Source organism: Copadichromis virginalis, linkage group LG11 (genome assembly GCF_057382275.1).
Source record: "Copadichromis virginalis isolate Kocher_CV1m ecotype Utaka linkage group LG11, C_Virginalis_male_GT1.1, whole genome shotgun sequence".
NCBI lineage: Eukaryota > Metazoa > Chordata > Actinopteri > Cichliformes > Cichlidae > Copadichromis > Copadichromis virginalis.
The window spans coordinates 9,410,414-9,432,334 of NC_140628.1; the positions used below are offsets into that span (position 1 = coordinate 9,410,414).

At 40.7% G+C, this 21,921-nt stretch overlaps 2 protein-coding genes and 1 long non-coding RNA gene across 3 annotated transcripts; 1 reads left to right on the forward strand and 2 right to left on the reverse strand.

Moving 5' to 3' along the window:
- Positions 1 to 1,930: 1,930 nt before the first annotated feature.
- LOC146698048 (lysosomal-associated transmembrane protein 4B-like) lies at positions 1,931 to 13,290 on the reverse strand. The gene is made up of 7 exons (XM_085472995.1): positions 13,167 to 13,290; positions 12,214 to 12,325; positions 10,245 to 10,318; positions 9,995 to 10,117; positions 9,797 to 9,895; positions 5,984 to 6,079; positions 1,931 to 2,386 (listed from the first exon to the last, which is right to left on the reverse strand). Exons 1-7 carry the CDS (start codon positions 13,287 to 13,289, stop codon positions 2,306 to 2,308), a joined length of 708 nt encoding a protein of 235 aa, XP_085329121.1. The 5' UTR covers position 13,290; the 3' UTR covers positions 1,931 to 2,305.
- Positions 10,772 to 13,513, forward strand: LOC146698049 (uncharacterized). The gene is made up of 2 exons (XR_014922976.1): positions 10,772 to 10,844; positions 13,286 to 13,513. It is a non-coding gene; the product is annotated as an uncharacterized LOC146698049 (long non-coding RNA).
- An 807-nt stretch (positions 13,514 to 14,320) lies between these two features.
- LOC146698050 (protein LYRIC-like) lies at positions 14,321 to 21,522 on the reverse strand. The gene is made up of 13 exons (XM_085472997.1): positions 20,874 to 21,522; positions 20,531 to 20,650; positions 19,824 to 19,905; positions 19,319 to 19,492; positions 19,046 to 19,096; positions 18,773 to 18,910; positions 17,622 to 17,705; positions 17,453 to 17,521; positions 17,188 to 17,333; positions 16,586 to 16,702; positions 16,355 to 16,453; positions 16,099 to 16,225; positions 14,321 to 15,339 (listed from the first exon to the last, which is right to left on the reverse strand). Exons 1-13 carry the CDS (start codon positions 21,201 to 21,203, stop codon positions 15,275 to 15,277), a joined length of 1,602 nt encoding a protein of 533 aa, XP_085329123.1. The 5' UTR covers positions 21,204 to 21,522; the 3' UTR covers positions 14,321 to 15,274.
- Positions 21,523 to 21,921: the final 399 nt, after the last annotated feature.

Genomic DNA, 21,921 nt, shown 5'->3' on the forward strand with positions numbered 1-21,921 from the left:
ACTATGAGTGTTTTATTCCCATTCAGATCATCTTACTCATATTTATTCCAGATAAGTGGAACTAAACTCCCAATTTTACATATTGAAAACACTTTAAACATTTATTATTTGGAGGAAAGTAGAGACAACGTAAATGTTTCATGTTGTTCTTACATTAAAGTTTTAGAGACGTGTACTTGGTCAGCCTGGCTCCTGTTTTCAAACTAAGGAACATGAGTAGCTCATCAAATGATAGATAATAATGTAATGGAGTCAGACTGTCAGAGGCCTGATAGATTTAAAGTCTAGTGTAGTCTAATGGGTCATCACTGCTCTGAAAGAGGCGGATTGTACTTTTACAAATTATGCTCAGAAGAATTGTACAAAGCCACAGCAGCAGTTTATGGAAAGACCTGGTAAGTAAAAGTCATCACAATTCCACTCTGGGGGTCCCTGCCTCCCACACAGTAGACACATTTATACACAGACATGTCTGTGAAGGTTCTCAGTCATCCAGCTCATCGTAGTCTAACGGGCTTGGAAAGAAAAGCGTCTGGACTTCTTTAAGTTTCCTTGAAGACGTTTCACCTCTCATCCAAGAAGCTTCTTCAGTTCTAAGATCAAATGGTGGAGAGTCCCAGGTTTTAAGTCCTATGGGTGTGTCCCTCTTAAGAGGGTCATGGACCCCCTATTGATCCTCTACCTAATCACACTAGCCAAGGTGGGAAAACGGGTGTGGGTCACAACCAGCCAAGGTTTCAGGTGAACCCATTGTGAAACCTATCCCCACCCTATCATGTGATATATTGAGGTCCATTTGACCTCAATAAATCACATGACCCTCTTGGGGACACTCCCATAGGGCTTATAATCTGGGACTCTCCACTAGTTGCTCTTAGAACTGAAGAAGCTTCTCAGATGAGAGGTGAAACGTCTTCAAGGAAACTTAAAGAACTCCAGACGCTTTTCTTTCCAAGCTCCTTAGACTATACAGTCACTGCTCACTTCAGTGACCAAATATATTTTTCGACATCACATCTTCCATTTAAGCTAGAGCTTAACTCTTAATAGCAGAAAAAAAAAACCCTAACCAGATTAATTTAAATAATTCCTGCAAACACACACACACACACTGAGCTCCATTTGACCCTTGAAACATGTCTGCTCAAGTTCATATACATGTTTGACAAAATAAAACACACAACATCTATCAGTGAAATTGGATTTTAATAGATAAATATATGTCACATCTTTGTTTTCCATACAGAAGGTTTGACATTTGAGTCCTTGCAGGACATTTTGTGTCCAGGGACGAGTGGTTTGCCAGTAACTCCATCTGGTGGAACAGACTTGTGTAATGTTTACACAGACAAGAAAGCTCCCATTAGGCTTAACTGAAAAAACACAACCACAGTCCATATTTATTGGGCTCTGAGTCCTCTGTCCAGCAACCAACTTATAGTGACTTCAAAGAGCAAGCTGATTCCAGATCAGTGCTTCTAGATAAACAGCAATCCAAGACATTTGTCATCAATCAGTAGAAAGACACAATTACATTAGAAAGTTATGAATATCAGTCAACGCAAATCAACACTCCTGATTTCTAGAACACGAGACCGTGATTATGTCTGTGGTAGAATACGCTGATATGTTTGATATACACTAGGTTGCTCCTTGATCATGTCAGAACACAGGCAGGTGCATTTCTTTGGGAAACTTCCCGTCAAGGTGACACTTCACACGTGGCTCCATGAAGTGCACCCCATAAGAGAGAAAGCTATGAATGAAGGCAATCCAACCCTGATCACGAGCTCAGACGAGACAAACAGGAAACACGCAACGGCTCCTCACTCGTTAATGTGAGCCATACGTTGGGTTTTTTGCATTTCTGCACAAGTTAAATATGTTTGTGAAAAGGTAGGACCCACAGAATACGATTACAGACACAGAGAGCATAAATAGAATTAATAAAAATATATATCATCTATCGAACTTTCTAGTGCTTTTGTCTTGTTTCGCTTCAAATGCATAAAAGTGCACATCGTTTCTGGATGAATACTAAGACACAGAGATACACAGAGAGCTACAGGAGAGAAATACATAAGAATAAGTAAATAACAGGAAGGGATGAGAGGTCACGGTGGTGTGCGTCTGTATATCTGTCCAAGGTGTTTTTGTACATATGCGTGTGAATGCATTAAGAGAACGGTAATGTGTGTGTAGCTACAATATATCCAGAAATATACTGTACAGTGGAGAGGCAGTGTGGTGCATCAATTCTGCTGTGCTTTTATCAACAGCAGTCGGCAGGATCCCGGGAATGTTTTCATGCTGTAACAGTGGTGTAAGGTGGAGGAGCCTGCTTGGGAGGGACACTGACACTGTCATCATAAGGAGGTAACAGCACCTGGAAGACAAAGAAATGAGGACATGACTCAGAATAAACACCATGAAAATCAGTCTGATCAATATGAACATGTTTTTGGTAAAGTTGCATAATATTACATCACTTTTGATGTAACTTGAAACAGAAAAAAATGAAATATTAAAAATTTATTTTGGATTAAGTGAAATATTTGTAAGCCTAGAGAGAACAGCTTGCACAGAAATCAGTCTGATTCCCCAATAAAATAGGCTAAACTGCAGGGCTGCAGTTAAATATGATTATATAACATGTAAAATGCAAGTATGGCAAGATGACCAGTCTTATTTGCACTGCACATTACATAAGCAGTTGGAGCGGTTGATTGGAAGCCTTCTTAGACAAAATATTAAAATAAATGTCATACATAAGAAAAAAAGGCATGCAAGCAGCAGGCTGTACTTCAGCACTACCATGCTTACAACAGCAGTGCTAACATGTAGTAGCCATCAAGCTTCCCATGCTCATTTTTGAATTTATTTGCAGGACTTTTCCCTGTTATTTTATGTAAAAAAAATTTTTTTTAAAATCTACTACTGAAATACTATTACTATTATATCAGGAAGGAAATGTAGTACATGAAGCAAGTGTCCTAAAATTGTGCCACGTGAAAAACAAAAGCATCTGTCAGCAGCCAGATTTAGTTTAGAGCTGTATACAGATAACTAGAGAGGACAGATCTACTTGTTCATCTTTTATTATTCATCCCCTACACCAAAAGTAAAAGTAGGATAAGTGGGGAGTTCCAAAATAAATTTGGCTAATGGTTGTCTATATGCATCACATAAGGCACAGTCTTAGCTGGACTGATGTCTCCACTCAATGCTGAGTCCCGTTATGTGATATGAAAAAGCCAGAATTGAGGTCCCACCATGAAGGAACTTAAAAAAAAAACCTGATGAATTTTAAGGCTGTATAATGTTTTCCTGGATCTGAAAGATTTCTTTCAGCATTCCAGCACTCATTCTCACAACAGAAATGTGGGCTTCCTCAACAACGCTATGTGTTTGACCGGCATGTGGTATTAAGTATTTAACAATGAGTCAATGAGGGTACAGTCTTGCCTTTGTGACAATAAACTTTAATGATGTTGAAATAAATATGTGGGATATTAAGTAATCAATAACTTCCTTTAGGCCTGTACTTGCATATATTAGATCATTTTAAAGAGTTTCAGCACATACTGAAATCGTTTTAAAGTGCATACTGTAGCATGTGGTATGCATATCATGAACTTTAAGGTTACTACACAACTTCAATCATCTGTCTGTGCCCTGCTGTGACACATGTGACATCATCTGTTGTCCAGAAAAAGAACAGTGCATTGCATCTGGTCACATCTGGTGCATTAGATTATAAATAAAAAAAGAATTGACCGAGTGCAGGAGAGCCAGCACAAGAGTCGGCGAAAACAAAGTAATTCAATGGAAACAAAACACACCATATATAATTTAAGGGAAAGGAGAAAGAAGGTACAGGTGGATTCAACTGAGACAATTGTGAGCTGCAGAAAGGGAGGGTACTAAAATAAAGAGAAAGGAATATAAGGACGCTAAGCCCAAAATAATAAAATAGGAAGCAAACTGACAGAGAGGGAAACACAGGAGTCAGGATTACAACCGGAAGCAAGCAGCACAGGAATCACTATGGCAATATTGGGGTATAATAAATCTTCTGCTGCATTGTGTGTGTATTGGAAAGCATCTATGGATACACAGTGGATCAAATCTAACAGTTGCTATTCCATTCTAGCTAATAAATCCCCAGTCTGTGTGCCATGCCTGAACGACACCGTGATCTGTGGGGAGTGGGGCCAAGCAAGAGTCAACACCCACACCAACTCCATGAAGAGAAATTAAGCATGCTTTCTTCTATGATGCATTTATTTATTGTTCCAATAAAGCACCTGTGTGTAGGTGTCAATTACTTTTCTTTATGCCCAAGAATACAGTTCACATGCAATGCATTAGTGGACCATCTAGACCTAACCATCATATAATTGATGTAACACCATGCAAGCTGCTAACCAAAAGCCACAAACCCGGCTGTGGTATGTGGGGGAGCTTCCATTAAATATGGCTAGCTCTAATTGAAAAAGCATCCCTGCAGACGTGAGGCTGATGTTAGGAAATAAATGGCTGCTGATATTCTGGCACTCCTCACTGATGATGTCAGTCAGCTGGAAAGTTGCCTCCTGGGTCTCTCTTTACAGCCCACGTGTTTTACACATCAGGAGCGAGTGGAACTACAGCGCGTAGACCATCAGGTGCTGTTTTAAATTGTGTGCAGTGTTACGCCCTGAGGGGTCTTAAGTTGCAGACTGGGAGCACAGGTTTTGTCAAAATACTTGTGAAACCCAATATATTGCAAGGTCAAATATCAGTCCTGATGGGGCCAGTTACTGGCAGCTCCTTATGTGTTCAGACCGAAAACCACGTTTTGCAATAGTCAAAACAGTCATTAGTGTTTCTATAGCTCCATTAGTCTTCTCCCCTCTGTCAGAGTCAAGCAGTTAGCTGTGTGGGCAGTGGGGTAACAGTGAACTGAGAGCCAGGTCCGGTCAATAAGACACCAACATGAGGCCCTAAAAAGAGCTTACTGTACCCATCTAATGACTTCACCAGCATGGATCCTCGTCTCTCTTTCCAAGTCTGTCCATTCATCCATGCTACTGTAGCTTCTGTAAAACTACGCGCTACTACAGCACAGCTTTAAATGTTCTTTCTCCCATCAACATAGTGACTTTATGGCTGCCAGACTGGCCTGAGCAGAGGAAACCTACGCAGACGATCCAAACGTGACCTGCAGTCTGGATTGCACAGAAGCTGCTTTTCTACTTCTTGGAAAATGCAGAAAAACAGCAAAGATCAGAAACTGTTTAATGTTAGTTCCCTAAATGATGATTTAGACATGAAAGAGGGTTTAATGGACTTTGAGTATAATATATTATACTTATATTTGTATAAGTTTATTCTTATTTGTCATACATTAATAACTGCTGACTTGTAAATTACAAGTATTTGGACAGCTGTACACTGCACGTGAGGAATGAGTGCATTATTAGTGTTGAAGCGAGAACCCTCACATGTCTGGCGAGCTCTGCACACAGGCGTTTGTAGCAGCTCACTGGAAACATTTGCACAGGTGGTCTGACAGCAAAATAAAGTGCTGCTAAAAAAATACTTTTTTCTTCTGCTAGTCTGATTTATTTCATTCTTCTGTGCTGTAGAAGTTCAGTGTTGGCTAAAACCCATTGAGAAAAACACATAACGTTGTGTTTTATGACCTTAATTAGCACACACAATCATTTACTCTGGCTCAGTCCCACAGAAAGTGTGCTGCTGTTGCTGTGAAAATGTTTGGAGTGCCAAATATATATTAATTTCCTGTTGAAAATAGTTCCAAACAAATGCCAAACAGACCACTGTATTTGTCGCAAACTGTTACAAGTACAACTGGAAAAAGTGGGCTTGATGCTAAATGCTACCAATATGCATGGAAAAGTCCTGAACGGACATGATATCATGACATCACCAGTCTTATCATTTAAACAAAGAAGTCAGCGTTGTTCTCAGTACTTACGGTGGTGTCATTGGTCGTGACGTACAGCAGGATTTCAGAACTGCCCCGTCCGCTCACATATCTGTAGCAGTTCCACACGCATGCTATCAGGTATGCCTGAGAATGGGAAGAAAGAAAACATAAACACATGTTAGACACATGGACTACGTAACACAGTTATGGTAAATAACAAATCATAGACAAATTATTATCAGCCCCGTTGGTAGCACGGCTCAGTGGATGCTTGTATTAAAGCTTTAAGTCAAGCAGCTTCTCCTCGTTACTATGCAAATGAATTTTCCAAGGTGTTCCAGATATAACTGGGTCATCTTGCCCCCAGAGAAGCTGCGGTGTAAAAGTAAGTTTTCTGCACACCTACTGACACAGATGGCATCACTGTCACCAGAATGTAAGGCTGGAGTAAAATTGTTGTTATTCTAAATAAACTCTCGCTCTTCTTTAGATTCAGATTGTGTTTGCAGAATCTGTCTGACGATTAGACGTCTCTTTATAGTAGCAAGTTCCTGTTGTTCTCTGTCATCCAGAAATCATCTGGCTCTCAGCAGGCGGCTTGCTACTGAAATGCCTCGGCCAAACACAACACCATCTGCTACATCCATCCGCTAGCAGGAACCAAAGCCAGGCTGAGCTCTCAAACATTCTTACCATAAGAACCAATTAAGTATCAGCCCTAATGCTCTGACAGCTCTGTTATTCAAACAACCTCCACAGGAAGGTGCAGCAATCGCTTAATTTACTTCATGGTCCACTGCAAAACCATGCTGACAGTGTGATAATGATGCTGATTGTGCAAATCCAGTTATTTGAATCAGAAATTATTCAGACAGTGGTGCTGATTAAAAAGATGGATTTGGGGTAATTACATGGGGTTTGCAATCTAAAAAGGCCCTGATCGACTATAGTATGAAACATATGAGCTTCTATTAACCGTTACAGTTTATTTTATCTCAGTTTATCTCAGGGTTAACCTTTTGTTGTTAAAGACTACAAATGTTTTGGTTTTAAGCAGAATCACAGCAACTATCTGACAGAATTACTGGCTTTAGATACATAATACAAACAAGTTATTTTTTAGGATTTTTCTTATGTCTTCATGGCTTTTTAAAGTACTTTGCAACTTTTTTTAAGAGGCTAAATATTGCACTGACGCTAAAGCGCCCTTTACCTTACACAGGTTTATGTCAGAGCACAAACGTCAACTGCATCTGGACCACAAATTAAACTATCTTTAACCTGCTCTCAAGTACAAAGCCTGTGCGATGTCCAACTGCACCCATGTAAGAATAAGGCTGGTGAATGTGCAGTGAACTCACAGTGAGCATATGAGCATCTTGTGTGACACCTCGTGCAAGCTCTACCCAGGCAGCACGCTCACCTAAGGTGAGCTAGCTTGCCCCTCCTATGTGCTTAAAGTGAGAAATGTCAGCTTTGGACAATGGCCTGACCTGATTCCGTCCGAAGTTCATTAACAGCTCAACTCCACAGGATTTAACGGGTGCGCCCACACTTTGCAAGTGGCCAAGTGCCTGCTTGTTTTGTGCACATTTCCAACTGCCACACTGCCCAAGTGACCATTAAGAGGTTTATTCTAGAGCTCCCAGGGACACACTTGGATAAATAAGGAGTTTGCTACTGCAAACACACTTAGTGTGCATGGCACAGGCCAACTTAGATGATGCAAGGAAGTAATTGGTTGCCTTGGAGCCATAAATGTTTGCTTAATTTTACTAAACAGTGTTCAGTAATTGAGTATCAGAACACACTGACCCTCAAAGAGCCACTTTAATAGTGTGGCTGAAAAAAATTAATAAAAAAAGAGGAAGTAACTCGTCCCTAGGGCTGGTCGATTATATCGGTATACAGTTTTACATGATAAAAAAAATATTGCAGCGTCAATGAGATTGCAAAGCAAAGAGTTTACGTTTAGGCACAACAACACGACAAGCCCAGAACCTTCTGGAGCGAGAGCCGTATGTCAGCCAATGATGATTTAGTAAAAAGTGAGCTACTTCAACAACCTTCATCAAACTCTGCAAAACATGCAAGAAAACTCTTCCTGCTCCTGGTTGAAAAAACAAACTTGTTTCACCGCTACAGGTTTAAAACGGCCCAATTTCTTGATTTATCGGCTATGGCAGTAATCAGGCCTGGGTGCAGCTAGTGAAAGTGAACTCCTTTCCAAAAAACTGATTTAACAGGGGGAGAATTACTTTTTCACGCAGCACCGGGTCGGGTTGGATAGGTCTTTCCCCTTAATAAATGAAATCATGAATGAAAAACTGCATTTTGTGTTTACTCAGGTTATCTTCATCTAACATTCAAATTTGCTTGAATGTGACAAATATGCAAAAAACGAAGAAATCAGTAAGGGGACAAATATTTTTTCACAGCACTGTATATATGAGTTATGCTGTGTCACCACTGTAGCTGCTGGCACCTCGTGGGAATAATTCATACTTTACATTGCATAAATAACCAAAGCTCATTGGAAAAGAAACATTAAACATGCCTCCTTGTGTTTTTTTCACTGCAGTCACCACATTGTTCAGCCTTTCTTCTGTGTTGTCATAAATACCATCATCACAAATTTCCTAGAAACACTGTAATATAATTTTGAGACTACACATATGTACACTCCTACACCCGACTCTGACTTTAAATCTTTCAGAAGGAAAGCTGAGAGTAAACCTTATATTACAAGTATAGTACTACACTTCTTCCTTCTCACTTTGACATATAAATAATAAAAGAAATGGTGTCTGAATTCAGTGTAGCTGCTTTGGGGTTCTGGTATTGTGCTCTCCGCTTTTCCTGCTGTGATAAATCAAATATGTCTGCTGTGAAAAATACAGTCCCATTTCCAACAACTGTTGGGATCATGTATAAAATGAACCAGCAACATTTTTCTAAACATTTGAGACAGGGGCAGGACTGCATGAGCAAATTCAAAATAATATACTTAAAAGAGAATCTGGAAAATCTGCCTGATTACAGTTTTTTGCCATCAGTGCCTGAGTCCTAACGGGATCCCATTTTTGGGCCCGATCTCAGTCAGGCTGGACTGAGACTGTGGTCTGATGAACCAGAAGCTAAAATTCTTTTTGGAGCTTTCAAAATGTCTAAATCCTCCGTCAGAATGAAGAGAACAGCTAGCTTATTATAATAAAGTTCAAAAGCTAGCATATGCAATCGAATGGAGGTCCATTGGTGCACATATTATGTGAGGGCATCATTAATACTGGATGACAAACAAAGTTTGGAACAATAAGAGTCCTGAGTTAGGGGCCATATTGGCCTACTGAGAGTCCGGACACATTACTCACTGAAAACATTTGACACAAAATACAACAAAGGAGGCTTCAAACTGTTGAGCATCTCAAATCCCACAACAAGGAGTGGGAAGCACTTACAGAGTGGTGTAAAACAAAAAGGTGTCCAGACACTGAAAACGAGCACATTCAAAACAATACAAAATGTCTAAAGTGTCAACATTTGACATGTTGTTTTGAAGGTTTGCAAATCATTGCATTCTGAGTTTTTACACAGCTTCTCGGCTTTTTTGGAGCGAGGTTTTATCCACAGCACGCTTTCAAGATTCATTCCTGGGCTCTACTTTACCTAGAACCAGTGAAAGCTAATCAATTTCCACCTCACTTCAGTCACATCACAGAGCCACATGTGAACAGAGGGTTACGTAAAAAGGCAACAGCCTGTGTAACAAGGTTGCATAATATTGTCAGCAGACCAGGAAACATTTCTAGGTGCTGCTAAGCATATGAGACAAATATGTAAACTGGGCGCAGAAAACTTTACCTTAAAGCCGAGAATACAGCCGATGAAGAGCAGCACGATGACGACCAAGCACACGTTACTGAGAGCAGCAACTTCCTCTTTGTAGGGAAAGTTCTCAGGCTGAGGAGGAATCAGAAAGACAGCAGTGATGTTTTCATTTCATGTCAAATTATAAATGATGAGTAAAATAAATATATACATATATCAGATGTTTCTCACCAGTTGCTGCAGGTAATCCTGAATGGTGTTTGGGTAAACTACGATGCTAACAGCCACCAAGGTGTTAAGGGCAAAGTCAAATATTTGGTAGCAGAAAAAAGGGATGATCCAGGCGGGACGTAACTGAAATAAAGACCTTAACGTTAGATATTTGGGACAGAATGGCTTATTTATCAAAGAGCAGAGAATCAACAGGGAAACAGCAACACGTGAAATACAATTACGAGAGTAAAATAAATGTTTTTTTTACCTTGTAGGCACCATATGTTGCCATCCCACAGATAAGTATCATCAGCAGAGAGATCGCTGAGGCGATGCACATGTCTGAAGCAACAGGAGAAAAGGTAGAAATTCAAAAAAGCTGTACAGATCTTTGCTTTCTATTTAATTCAGGCTGTAGTCACATTGGCTGTGGCGCAATCAATCCTGAATTACATTTATGAAAATGTTTAGAACATGGTGTCATCAAGGGACCACAAATGGAGAACAGAAGAAAACAATGGCATGATGCATCTGTCAACTAGAAAAGGATTTAACCTCTGCTCTGGGATACACATCGTGTCAGCCTGACCTGAAATCAACTCAACAGAACAGAACTAATCATTCTGTTACATAAGCGCAAGGCCGAGCAACCTTAAAATAAAAGTGGCACTACAGGGAAATAATAGTCACTTCAATGAAACGCCACTTTTTTTTCCTGCCTGACCCATTATTTTCCATATTCTTTTAATAATGACCTGACAATCAGTGTTTCACAGCTCTAAGTCACAGGATGGATCAGATTTGTGGTTTAAAAAAAGAAAAAAGACAACTCAGAAGTGTGACACTTTATTCCCAGAATCTAATTCAGGTAAATGGCAAAATACCAGCATAAAAAGCTTTTTGATTTTATGCCATCTGGGGCAGCAGAAACAATTTTGCCGCCTGGTGATGTTCACCCCTTTTTGTTTTATTTTACCAGCTAATGAGTAAAATATCTGGCAACAGCTGAATTCTCCATTATGTTCACAGGCTTGTTGCTAACCTTCCCTTCTTGCTATTTGGTGGTGAATGCTTAAGCTATTATACATTTTACACATAATTTCAGAATATAATAATATTTTGTTGTATAATGACTGGAAGCCAGGAAACTGTGCCCCAAATCGATATAGCAACAAGTATAAAGCTCATCCATTAGCATGTTATATCTTGTCTTTAAGTGCCACCACAAAACATAAAAATGTGGCTAAACGAAGGTTAGCTAGCAGAAAGACTAGCTTGTCTTTCTTCCCCCAACATTTATAAATATACCCAAACATTGATTCTGTTTGGTAGATTATAGCTAACCAGAAAATTTGAGCTTAAAATCTATCACAAAAGCTCAATATTTATATCATATACCTCGTGTTTAATTTGGCCTAAAAAACATTAAAATGTGACAAGCTAGTTGTTAGCTTCAGTGTGTTTATAATAAGCTAATGAGCTACGGTAATTCCCCTTCAACTCCAGTTACACGCTGAAAAAAAACAAATGGAACCAGTAGCTTTCTTCTCATCTAGAGTCAAAGCCCTAAGGATAATGATGTTGTTTTTCTCAGGGGAGAATTATTTTACTAAGAAAAGATTAAAACAAAAGATGTTTACTGTTATTGCACAAAAGCAAGCGTCAGTGCATGTTACTGAGTGAACTGATACTTATAAACCTCAGAAATCTGAACATTCTATGCATGTGATTGTAAAACTGCAGTGGCACCGGCTGGTCCAGCATGTACTAATGGGTCACAGGACAACGCTCATCCTCTGGAACTGGGACAATAGTCGTTCCCAATCAGAGACTACCAGCACCATGTGCTGTGAGTCACCCCTGGTCAGACTGTTCCAGCACGCACCTGGTGTGTTAAGAAGGCTTTTCAAATGCTCTGCACAGATGGACATTGGGTTTTTGGGAGGCTGTGGCTTTGGGTGTTTTTACTTATACAGAAATGAAGACTGTCACTTTAGACAATGTCTGAGGTCCTTATAATAACACAGTAAATTATTCCATTAGTTACATGACGGATCTACCTACACGCAAGAGTTTAAGAAAAACACCACAGAGCCCACTGGGTTTTCTAGCAAATCTCCATCAAGATTTAACCCTCGTATACAAAAAGATACATGGATGTAAAAACTCCTAACAATAATCTACTTCATAACTCTTAGAGACAACTTATGATACATTTACTGCAAAACACTACTTACTGGCATCATCCATGACATCCAGGTCATTAGCCAACTCTGCACTGGTCAAGTGGTACTGCTCAGGATCGTTGAGGGCAGTGAGCAGGATGAGTAACACCACAGCATTGATGAGCTTAGGGACAGAGAACATATGGACAGATGAAGGCAACAGTATGCACAGATGGCGCACCAGAAATGTAAACCTCTTCACCTGACATTCCACACATAATTAATAATCTGCAGAGCAGTGTCTGTTAGTGCTCTTTACATTACTTAACTTTTTATCATCACAGACTGCAGCCAGTAACCATCCTTAAATTCTTAAGTCTTGGCGTGGAGACAGTGCAGCTATGTTAAATGAAGTACCTACAGTAGAAGTCTTTGTTTTGCTCTGGCCAGCACCTCTCATTATTCAGGTGACTCATACATCCCCATTGATCAGGTGAGTGTAATGGAAAATTCTCCACAGTCAATTGGCAGCCTGACACAAAACCCTACCTGAAGAGGCCCACTGCTTATTTATTCATAGGGAGCAGAGAGAAGCTTTTTCCACATGTGGTGTTTGGTTTAGTCAGTCTGATATACTCAACTACACCAGCATTAATTCACAGACATGCTCCACAAGAGCTTAGTGCCACAACACAGAAAAGACAGAATTGTTTCATTAATCAATTTTAAAATACTTGATTAAAGTGTCTATACTATAAGTAATTTCTTAAATTAAGTATTATCAATAATCCTGTATTTACAAATAAAAGTTTGGATAAAGTAATTTAAAACAATGTCATCTTTATATTTTGATTCCAGCTATATAAATATCAAAAAGGCAAGTACAGATCAAGTCTGACGTGAAATGATTTTAAATGACAGATTATATACTCTTAAATCCTGTGCTCATATCATGTTGTCTCTGGCTCTGCTGTTTCTTGAAGTCTACACGCATGCAGTGAGTGACAGAGTTAGGCGATGCTCACCATGTACCAGACCCCCAGGATGATGGTTCCCGTGCGGACATGGCAACACAGGCAGCAGCGCGTGGAGTACCAGCGGTCCCACGGAGAGGCCGTCATCATCATCTTTTGTGTGTCTGCAGGCATTTACAAACGGTGTCGGTGTATGTGAAGGAAGAGTCCCCGCTGTCCTATCGACGTCTTCACCGAGCAAGAGTTGACGAACAGGCTCTGACTGCCCCTGACCCGTCCGGTACTTATCAGGGTGAGCAGCTTAGCGGACCAGAGACGCGACAAGCCCGCGTCACAGTTAAAATCACGACTTCCGTTTTTTCAAAATTAAACACCAGCGGTCTCACTGTGCTCTTTAAGGTGAATATTTATTGCTTTATTACAGCAATATTGCAAATACTGATGTATTTAGCAAATACATCACCATTTATTTTCCTTAATCTACGGATTCAGTAATTTCAATTCATTGTTCTTCACTGCGTTAAGCCAGTGTGAGACATTTACATTATTTTAAAGGAAGACAAACTCTGTCCCGCCCAATATGTGTGTCACATATTTTAACATGGATGTGATTTGATGTACATTTTGTAATGATAGCGATGACATACGGAGCAAATAGTTCCAGATTAGTAAAATAAGATTAGTTTGATGAGTAATCAAATCAAGCGGACCAAATTCAATTTGTCAAAGTCATCAAATGGCAGGCTAATGTGTGCTTGTGAAATCAGTCGTATAAAACTTTTTCCTCCTCTTTTCTGCACACTACCCGAATGACAACTTGAGCATGCTACTATTTTGAAAAGGATCCCGATGCTTCCGGTTATAGTCTGATCAGCTTTGCCGATCCGCTGCAGAAGGATGCATTTACTCGTCCTGAGGATGATAAACACTGGAGCGTGTGACAGATTAGATCGGATCAAATCCGATGCTGTAACCCGTCATTTCCAGAAAGTTATACAGCCGGGGATTAAAATAAGTACTTTAATCTGGAAGTTACTGGTCGCGTCTTTAAAAAGATCCTTGCAAGTCCACTTTTATTTTCCCACTTCCACATAAAGTGAATCTTCTAAAGGTGAGGTTGCAGGCCTGAGGCCTGAGCTCAACAGCAGTAACACTGTTTCTCAGAGTGATGGGACAATCCACACTGTGCTATGAAGAAGCCCAAATGTAGAAAAACTGGCCTTTATTTAGTCTTTTTACATATGGCTTAAGCTTTTCTTTTGTTACAAACAGGTTTTACAAAAGGTTCTGAAGACTTCGGAATCACTCACTGGTGGAAAATCATGAGGAGGTTGATGACACTGCCGTGACACGTGTACGATCAGAGGCTCCCACGCGGCTGCGCTCCTAAGAGCAGTCACAGACAGTAAACACGGCAAGGAAACTGTTGTCTCGACACACTGCAGTACAACAACAGACAGGGGACAGACCAGATGGAGAGTGTGTCCATGAAGTGTTCAAAATTACATGGAAAAAAAAAAGTAAAATAAAAAATACAGTGCGGCTCATGAGTCCCTTTTCCATGGTCTCACAACGCTCACAGCTCATTTCATGTCACAAATGTTTACGTGCCGTCGAGCCCAAACCGCTGACACAAACATTTGATCTTCCTGCTCTTTTCACCGGTGCCACAGCTTACAAACATCAGAGCAATTTAAGAAAAGAAAAAAGAAAAAAAAAAAAAAAAGGACAGCAAAGCGAAGGCCTAGTGTCGTGTAACCTGATGCAACCGTTTGCATTCTCTACACAGTAATTCTGCGTTCGATAGCCACCACGATAACACACTTCTAAACATGATCAGTAATTTCTACACGTCTAATTACTACAATACAGCTCCTTCAGTTATTGGATTCAGTGGAATTAGAAGACACAATCAGTATCAAATGCATACTTAAAAATCATCAACACCGCATTACATTAGATTGCACTGCATCTAGTTTCAGTTTTCAACGATGCGCCTGCTGACACGTGGATGTGTATAAAAGTTGTTTCGGTTTCCACACGTTTTCAAGGTAGAGTCCATCGAGAAGATCTTTGTTCAGAGTTCCTGCCACCAAAGGTGTTGCATAAACAGAGTATCAAGTCTCTTGCATACAGAGGCCTGCAGAGTGGACTCCGTCTCATGTCTCTCTCCTCGCCTTCTTCTTCTTTGCTGGTTTGGGCGCTTGGCTCTCCTCAGGTTTTTCTGTGGAAACACACAAAGGTAGGAACACCTTTAAACATCTCTTTCAATGAGCATAACCCCACATCTGTTTGATTCACTGGTGAGAAAAAGAGTTTGACTTCCACTGACAAAATTTTAACCCATCATTCCCAGAAAAAGATGGCGTGGGTAATAGAAATGAGCTGAGCACAGATTTAAAGAGCTTGATCAAAGCATACAGTATCAAGAGCAAATGATCCAAGTTGTTGCAGATTAAATTTCCTAAGATTATTAACAAGCTTAACCTTGAAACACACACTTCAGCATTGTCACATGAACGTGATACTTGAGTAACAAGTTTATAGAAAATGTGATTGTACTCATTTTTCAACGTTATAATTACTGGAGACACTGGACACCAATAGTTGTCCCAACTTCAGCAACGGATCTACTTGTTTTTTGTTTGTATAAAAAGTAACATAAAAAAAAAAGGTTTAGACAAAAGTAAAGGAGAAAAGCTTTAAGACCCACATCTGGATTTGGATACAGATTTGTTAGTGAAGGAGATTCAGTTTGCTTTATATTAATTTGCTTTACATTAATAGCACGCTGCCAAACTGCTCAGAACCTGAAATTGTAAATGCTTCAAAATATGCAGCTTATGTGCATCTGATACTCCAATACAAGTAAATCAGAGTTAACAACTAGACAACTGGGAAAGTCATATTTAGCTGCACCAAATGCCTCAGTACCAGCATGCACAAGGTTCTGGTGTCACATCTGACAGTGTTTAGCGCTTACTTTGTTGTGTCGGAGCAGGAAGGTTGTTCTGCTTGGCAGTTGGTTCTCCTTCATTTGGCTTCAGTGGCACTTGTGTGACAGGGGATTTCTGGGATATGTTGTCTTTCACTGGACGCTCTGCTCTCACCTGTTAGGAAAGGGAAAACAGCAAGTTAAGAGCGAAAAAGAAACAGCTGCAAGGCTACGGGTCAGAGAACAGAATAGCCGCGTTTTTCAAGATCATCTTTGATTCCTTCTTGCCCGTCAGCCCACTGACCTCGACAGCTGCTTTGACAGGCTGGACGGCAGCAGCGTTCTCCTGAACAGGTGGCTGCTTCTTCACCGAGGCTGCAGGTGCAGTTTCCTTCTCCGGCTCCTGAGCCAACAAACAAACAAGTGGAATTTAGACAAAAAAAAAATATCCAGGAGAATGAACATCTCACCACTCTTTGTTTTACACCTTTTAAGGTTACTACACTCAGCGGTGCATTTGCTCACAAGCTGTTACCTGACCAGCTGTTCCTCCCTCCTCAGCAGCCTTCTTCTTTTTCTTTTTCTTCTTTTTAGTTTTAGCCGCTCCATCAGCAGTGGTCACTCCCTTATCCTTCTCATCGTCACCATCCTCCTGTGAACCCATGAGGATAAAACATGACTTAAAAACACAGGAACAGACACTATATTAGAAATTCTAGAGCAAATGGGAATGCTTTGGTAATTCCTTACTTTTCCACTGTCTGTTGGCAGAAGCAAGGCACAGTAGCACATGACAACATGTCATCGCATCAACATTTAAGTAAACTGCTATTCACTGCAACATTTATTACACCTGTGTTTGTCATACTGTAGAAAAATGTCCGCTATGAGAAAGGCCTTTGAAGTCTATATGATCTGTACACATCCACATACTGGTTTCAAACAGCCGCCATAATATGATAAACTATGTTGTCTATTCAGTCTACTGTGTTGAGCCACTGAGCTGCAGGGTCACAGTCAAAAGAAAGAACGAGGACAGCTCATTGAGTCTAAGCCCTGATGACTCATTAGTTAATGGGTTGTTATTTTTAAAACTTCTATAATGCTTATTTTTGTCCAGAGCTTGGCCACACTTACTGCCACTCCGATCAACAGATTAACCTTGGCTGGCTCAGGGAGGGGCTGCTCCTGTGCTGGAGGAGGCTCGAGGGTGGGCTCTTCATAGTTGCCCCATGCTTCAGAGGGGGCGTTCCAGTCAGAACTGGTGTCCACAGAACCACCGTCTGAGAGACAAAAAGGGTGTCACGAGACATAAACGTGAAGGAGTACCACAACAGAAATGACATCAAGCAACATCAAAATTAAACAGTGCGGTGAAAGAAAACCAGTAAATGGCACTTACTGAGTCCAGACCACTCATCATCTAGTCTGGGCTGACTGATCCACGGCAGGTCGTTCACAGGCTTGGGCTCTATGGAGACAACAATTACCGCGTTAATACAACCAAATCTGGGCAAGACAAACAGTGCCATCTAGTGGCAGGACTCAGTTTTGCTGCAGTGTATACTTACCAGCAGTACCAATTCCCAGACTCGGTAAAGACATCAGATTTACCTGGGTTGTTGGCATTCCCCTTTTACTCACAGTCCACGCCTCTGAAAGACACATTTCACAGAAGTTGTGTCATCACTGCTCAAAACATTGACCTTGGGGATTCTAAATTGTCTGAATGGGGCCTTTAAGCAGCTGTATATTTAAAGTAATAAAAAATAATAATTCAAGAGAATTTTACTGTCAAACTTTAGACAAAAACCTATCAAAAACAGATTTAACGCCGTCTGTGCGTAAATTTTTAAAAACATGTATAGCACTATCTTCTGTTAGTACAGAACGTGATGTCATGTTGTTGGTTGGTTGTTGCTAATAGACCTACATTAGCTTATGTTGGCTAACTAGTGACAAAATCGATAACTCAGGGGAAAATAAGGACTGGGTTCACTTTTGTGCTTTCCCTGGGAGCAACAATGAGTTTTATGTTACGAAACCAAGGATATATTGTCCACTTTCACTCTGTCTCTTTAGCAGTAAGTGGCTCTGTTGTTTGACCAGTTACACTCAAACGGGAAAAATCCACCTGGCAGCTGTAATGTTCTGATTTGTAAAGCACTTTATGAATGAGGACTAATGTGCCCTAACAGACTAGTTGGTACCGTTGGTACTGATGGTGAGTTAATATTCAGTAAGCCATTTTTAATATGAAGCTCTATTACACTTAGTTTCTTTTTCTCCCAAACACAACAAATCTAAAGATGTGTTCAGGACAATAATGAAGAATTAATTGTTTTTTGGAAAACCCAATATAGCAGGAGCCAAAAGGAGAAAGAGTAGACTGGAATCAGGTTCAAACACCATCTTCAGAATTTACAAGAAGTTTTACAAATTCCCAGCCTTTTCTCTAAGCCCTACACTTTCTTTGTTCTGTCTCAAACTCAACGATTTATAGATCGTTTGCTAAAGATGAAATGTTTTCACACTTGTCTTTGCACCTGCTTTGTATGCACCTGCACCATGTGAAAACTTTGCTTTGTTTTTGATCTGAATACACCATGGGGGATATTTTGTAGATGTGTGACTTTTTAAACGAGCCAGTTAATTGTAATAATTATTTTAAAGCACTATGCTTAACAGAAGTCAAGATCAACAATGAAGAGTTTAGAAGTACCATCAATCCCCGTCTTCCACAGTGGTGGTTCCCTGCTGGTGGTACAGGAGGCAGTCTTGGGAGCAACAGTTTGAGCAGGAATCTTTACCGGCACATCAGGTACAGCAGAGGACACCTCCACCGCATTGTTGCTGTTAACTAATACCAAGAGAGAAACATTTGATTCCACTTGACAGGCTAGCGGCACATCAACCCAGACTTTGCTGTAATTTACTTCTAGTACGTACTAATATCAATGTGTGATGTCTTTCTCAATTTCATACTGATAATTACCTTTAGAGACAACAGCCTCCACCTTCTCAGGCTTCACTTTTGTGGATTCTCCTGAGAATAAAGAGCAAGGTCAAGAAAAAACACTGCAAAAACAATTCTGAGAAAGCTCACTCGAGACTCAAATTCCCATAATGCCTGTATTCATAGACTGTTTTGGCCACGAGAGACCAACGAAAGGCAACAACAATGTATACAGAAACAACATTTGTGCAACTGTCTACAGGATCTTTAAAAAGAACTCTTCAAATGCAGAAAGGACACTTAAAAAGCCACCTTTTTTCTTCTTCTGGTTGGTAGGTGCAGGGGCTGTGGAGGCCTTGGGCTGCTCTGTGGGAACACTCACAGGTGTTCCCCCTCCACCGGGGCTGGCTGAGCCATCGCTGGAACTCTTATCCTTCTTGCGCTGCTCCCGTTTCTCCTTGTTGCTGACCTTGGTTTCCCATGTGCCTGAAAGGTAGCACTAAGTTCAGTGTAGAATTTGTCACAAAATACTGCAGGAGTTCATTACAGGATTAGTGAGGGGGAAAAAAATGGTACAGATTAAGCAGGGCGAAGGACTGGATGTAGACTTGAGGCTAAGTGAATTTTACTAAGACACCGATTGCATGTAACTAAACCCACGCTGTTAATTATTCCCTTTGTGGTTCACTGGTCAGGTCACTGGGTATGTCTTCCTTATGAGGTAAGCTAAACAAACTAAAACAGTCAAATACCACAGATAATACCAGAGTATCACTTTGAAAACAGCTAAATGATGACAGGACTCAGAACATTTTACCTTCTTCTGGTTCTTTGCCATCTGTAGTCACTGTCTTGGTCTCCTTCACAGCCTGTTTGGCCTTTTTCTTTGACTTCTTCACCTGGAAAACAAAGAGCGGACATAAAGTTGCAAACAAAAGCCAGTATATTTGACAAAGACATAAACACACAAGGTTATTTGACAGTTTACAGAATCAGAAAGATGTTGATAGTATGCAGAACATATGATTTATTAAGGAGGGGGAACGGGACCACATGCTGAATGAACCATGCTGCACAGCAGGCTCAGGCCTCGTCTATTTATAAGTGAAACTACATCCACTGTACCTAAATCTTCTACATGTACTTTTCGTGAGCACTACTTTATCTCCTGCGTGATTCCACGTCTGACTGCCGAACCTTCCGGGTCACCAATACTTTTATATTGTGGTCTTTAGAAGATGACACTATGTGCTGTGATAAGCGGACATCTCCACATTTGTGCTGCATATGACAGCTGAAGACTGTAACCCAACACCAGTGGCCGGTTGCGTCATTAAAGAGTGAAAGGGCGAAAATGTTCTTTTTTTTTTTCTTCCTTGACTACATTCAGTGAAGACGTCAAAGTAGTAACGCGAATGATAGAAAATGCTACAAAAGACAAGCATTATCGTAGATAAATTAAAATAGAAAAATTAATTGGTTTGAGTCCTAACAGAGTGTGATTCTGGCACGATTTTAAATTACCTCAGCAACCTTCTCCGGCTTGACTTCTGGTGGGGGCGGTTGGTGATGTGGCACTATCTCTTCCGACGCTATGGCTTCTTCCTGTGGCTCAGCGATAGCTCTCCCGTTTGGCTGAGATTTCTGGAAAGGTCATTTAAAATTCACGAGTATCATTACAAGTTATACCGTTGTTACTTATGCATAAAACGCCAACCATTAACGGCATAGCCGGACAGAACACTAGCCTGAAGCTTGTTTTAGCCATGACATGAGATTTAGTTGTCACCGTGGCGTTAGCCTGACAGCTAGCCCTGCTAGCGGTATAGGGAAAAGCTGGAAATAAAACAGACTTCATTTTACGTGCCTTTTCCGCTTTCTTTTTCTTTTTCTTCGGTTCCTCGGATTTGACGGGTTTACCGACAGTTCGCTTTAGTTCAATTCCGTCGTCCGCATGGCTCATAACAGGGCGCTTCTTGAAGAGACCCCGACAGACTGAGGCCCACAGAGCGACCATCAGCAGCAGCCCAGTACCTGCCAGCAAAAGGATCATCCATGGCGGAATGAGCTCCGGCTTCAGCCCCAAATCCACGCCGAGTTCGGAGCGCAGTAGCTCCAGACCTCTGGACAACAGTTCATTCACACGATCAGTAAGCAGGCTGACCTGCCGAGAGGCCGCGTCCTGCCACTGCTCCATTCCTCCGGTTTCTGATAGACCGATTAGTCACGCTTTGCTTACCACTATTAGCTGCGCTAGCATGCAGTGCTAGCTAAAAATAACGGAACGATTTCGACATTATGAAAAACAACGAATTCATCCGCCAGCAACATCAGCCAAGCCGATCAGCCAAGCAAGCTAGCGAAATGTTGTAAGCGCTGCGGTGGCTAAACAAATTAGCTAACTGATATCATCATAAGATAATTTGCTACCGTTAGCTGACCACCACAATGAGTCCAGTGTGAGGAGCGCGAGTAAAGCAGGTTCACCTCATATGGCTCCGTTCTGACTGGAAGAGAGACACGCTGCCTTCACGACAGTCGTAAACCTGAGTTTCCGGGTTGTGAATTACAGCTACGTGTTATAGCTGTCTTGGATTATTTATCAAAAAATACATTATGAACTTGAATTGTTTTGATAGTTTTTTTTATTTCAAGTACAGAGTTGCACACACGTACTGTGTGCATGGTGTATTATTTCTATACACTTTTGTATCATATTTTTGTTGCCTTGGTCCTACAAATGACAGATCCTGATGTTGATACCTAAAAGTCTCTGGTCAAATTAACAGCTCACGAGTTTTTATTTTTTATTTTTTTCCGCACATAAAATCATTGGAAGAAATAAAAAAAACGGGTTATTGCAGGTCCGTTGAAATAGGCAGGGCTACAACTTTCTCCATGCTGATTGGTCAAAA

Excerpts from the sequence above, each read along its gene's own strand:
- LOC146698048 (XM_085472995.1), bottom strand. The coding sequence starts at position 13,289 with ATGCCTGCAGACACACAAAAGATGATGATGACGGCCTCTCCGTGGGAC. Across the intron at positions 12,326-13,166 it reads TCCTGGGGGTCTGGTACATG|CTCATCAATGCTGTGGTGTT; the intron begins GTGAGCATCGCC and ends TCTGTCCCTAAG. Across the intron at positions 2,387-5,983 it reads TCACGACCAATGACACCACC|GTGCTGTTACCTCCTTATGA; the intron begins GTAAGTACTGAG and ends TTTGTCTTCCAG.
- LOC146698050 (XM_085472997.1), bottom strand. The coding sequence starts at position 21,203 with ATGGAGCAGTGGCAGGACGCGGCCTCTCGGCAGGTCAGCCTGCTTACT. Across the intron at positions 20,651-20,873 it reads AGAAAAAGAAAGCGGAAAAG|AAATCTCAGCCAAACGGGAG; the intron begins GCACGTAAAATG and ends TGACCTTTCCAG. Across the intron at positions 19,906-20,530 it reads AGCCGGAGAAGGTTGCTGAG|GTGAAGAAGTCAAAGAAAAA; the intron begins GTAATTTAAAAT and ends TTTGTTTTCCAG.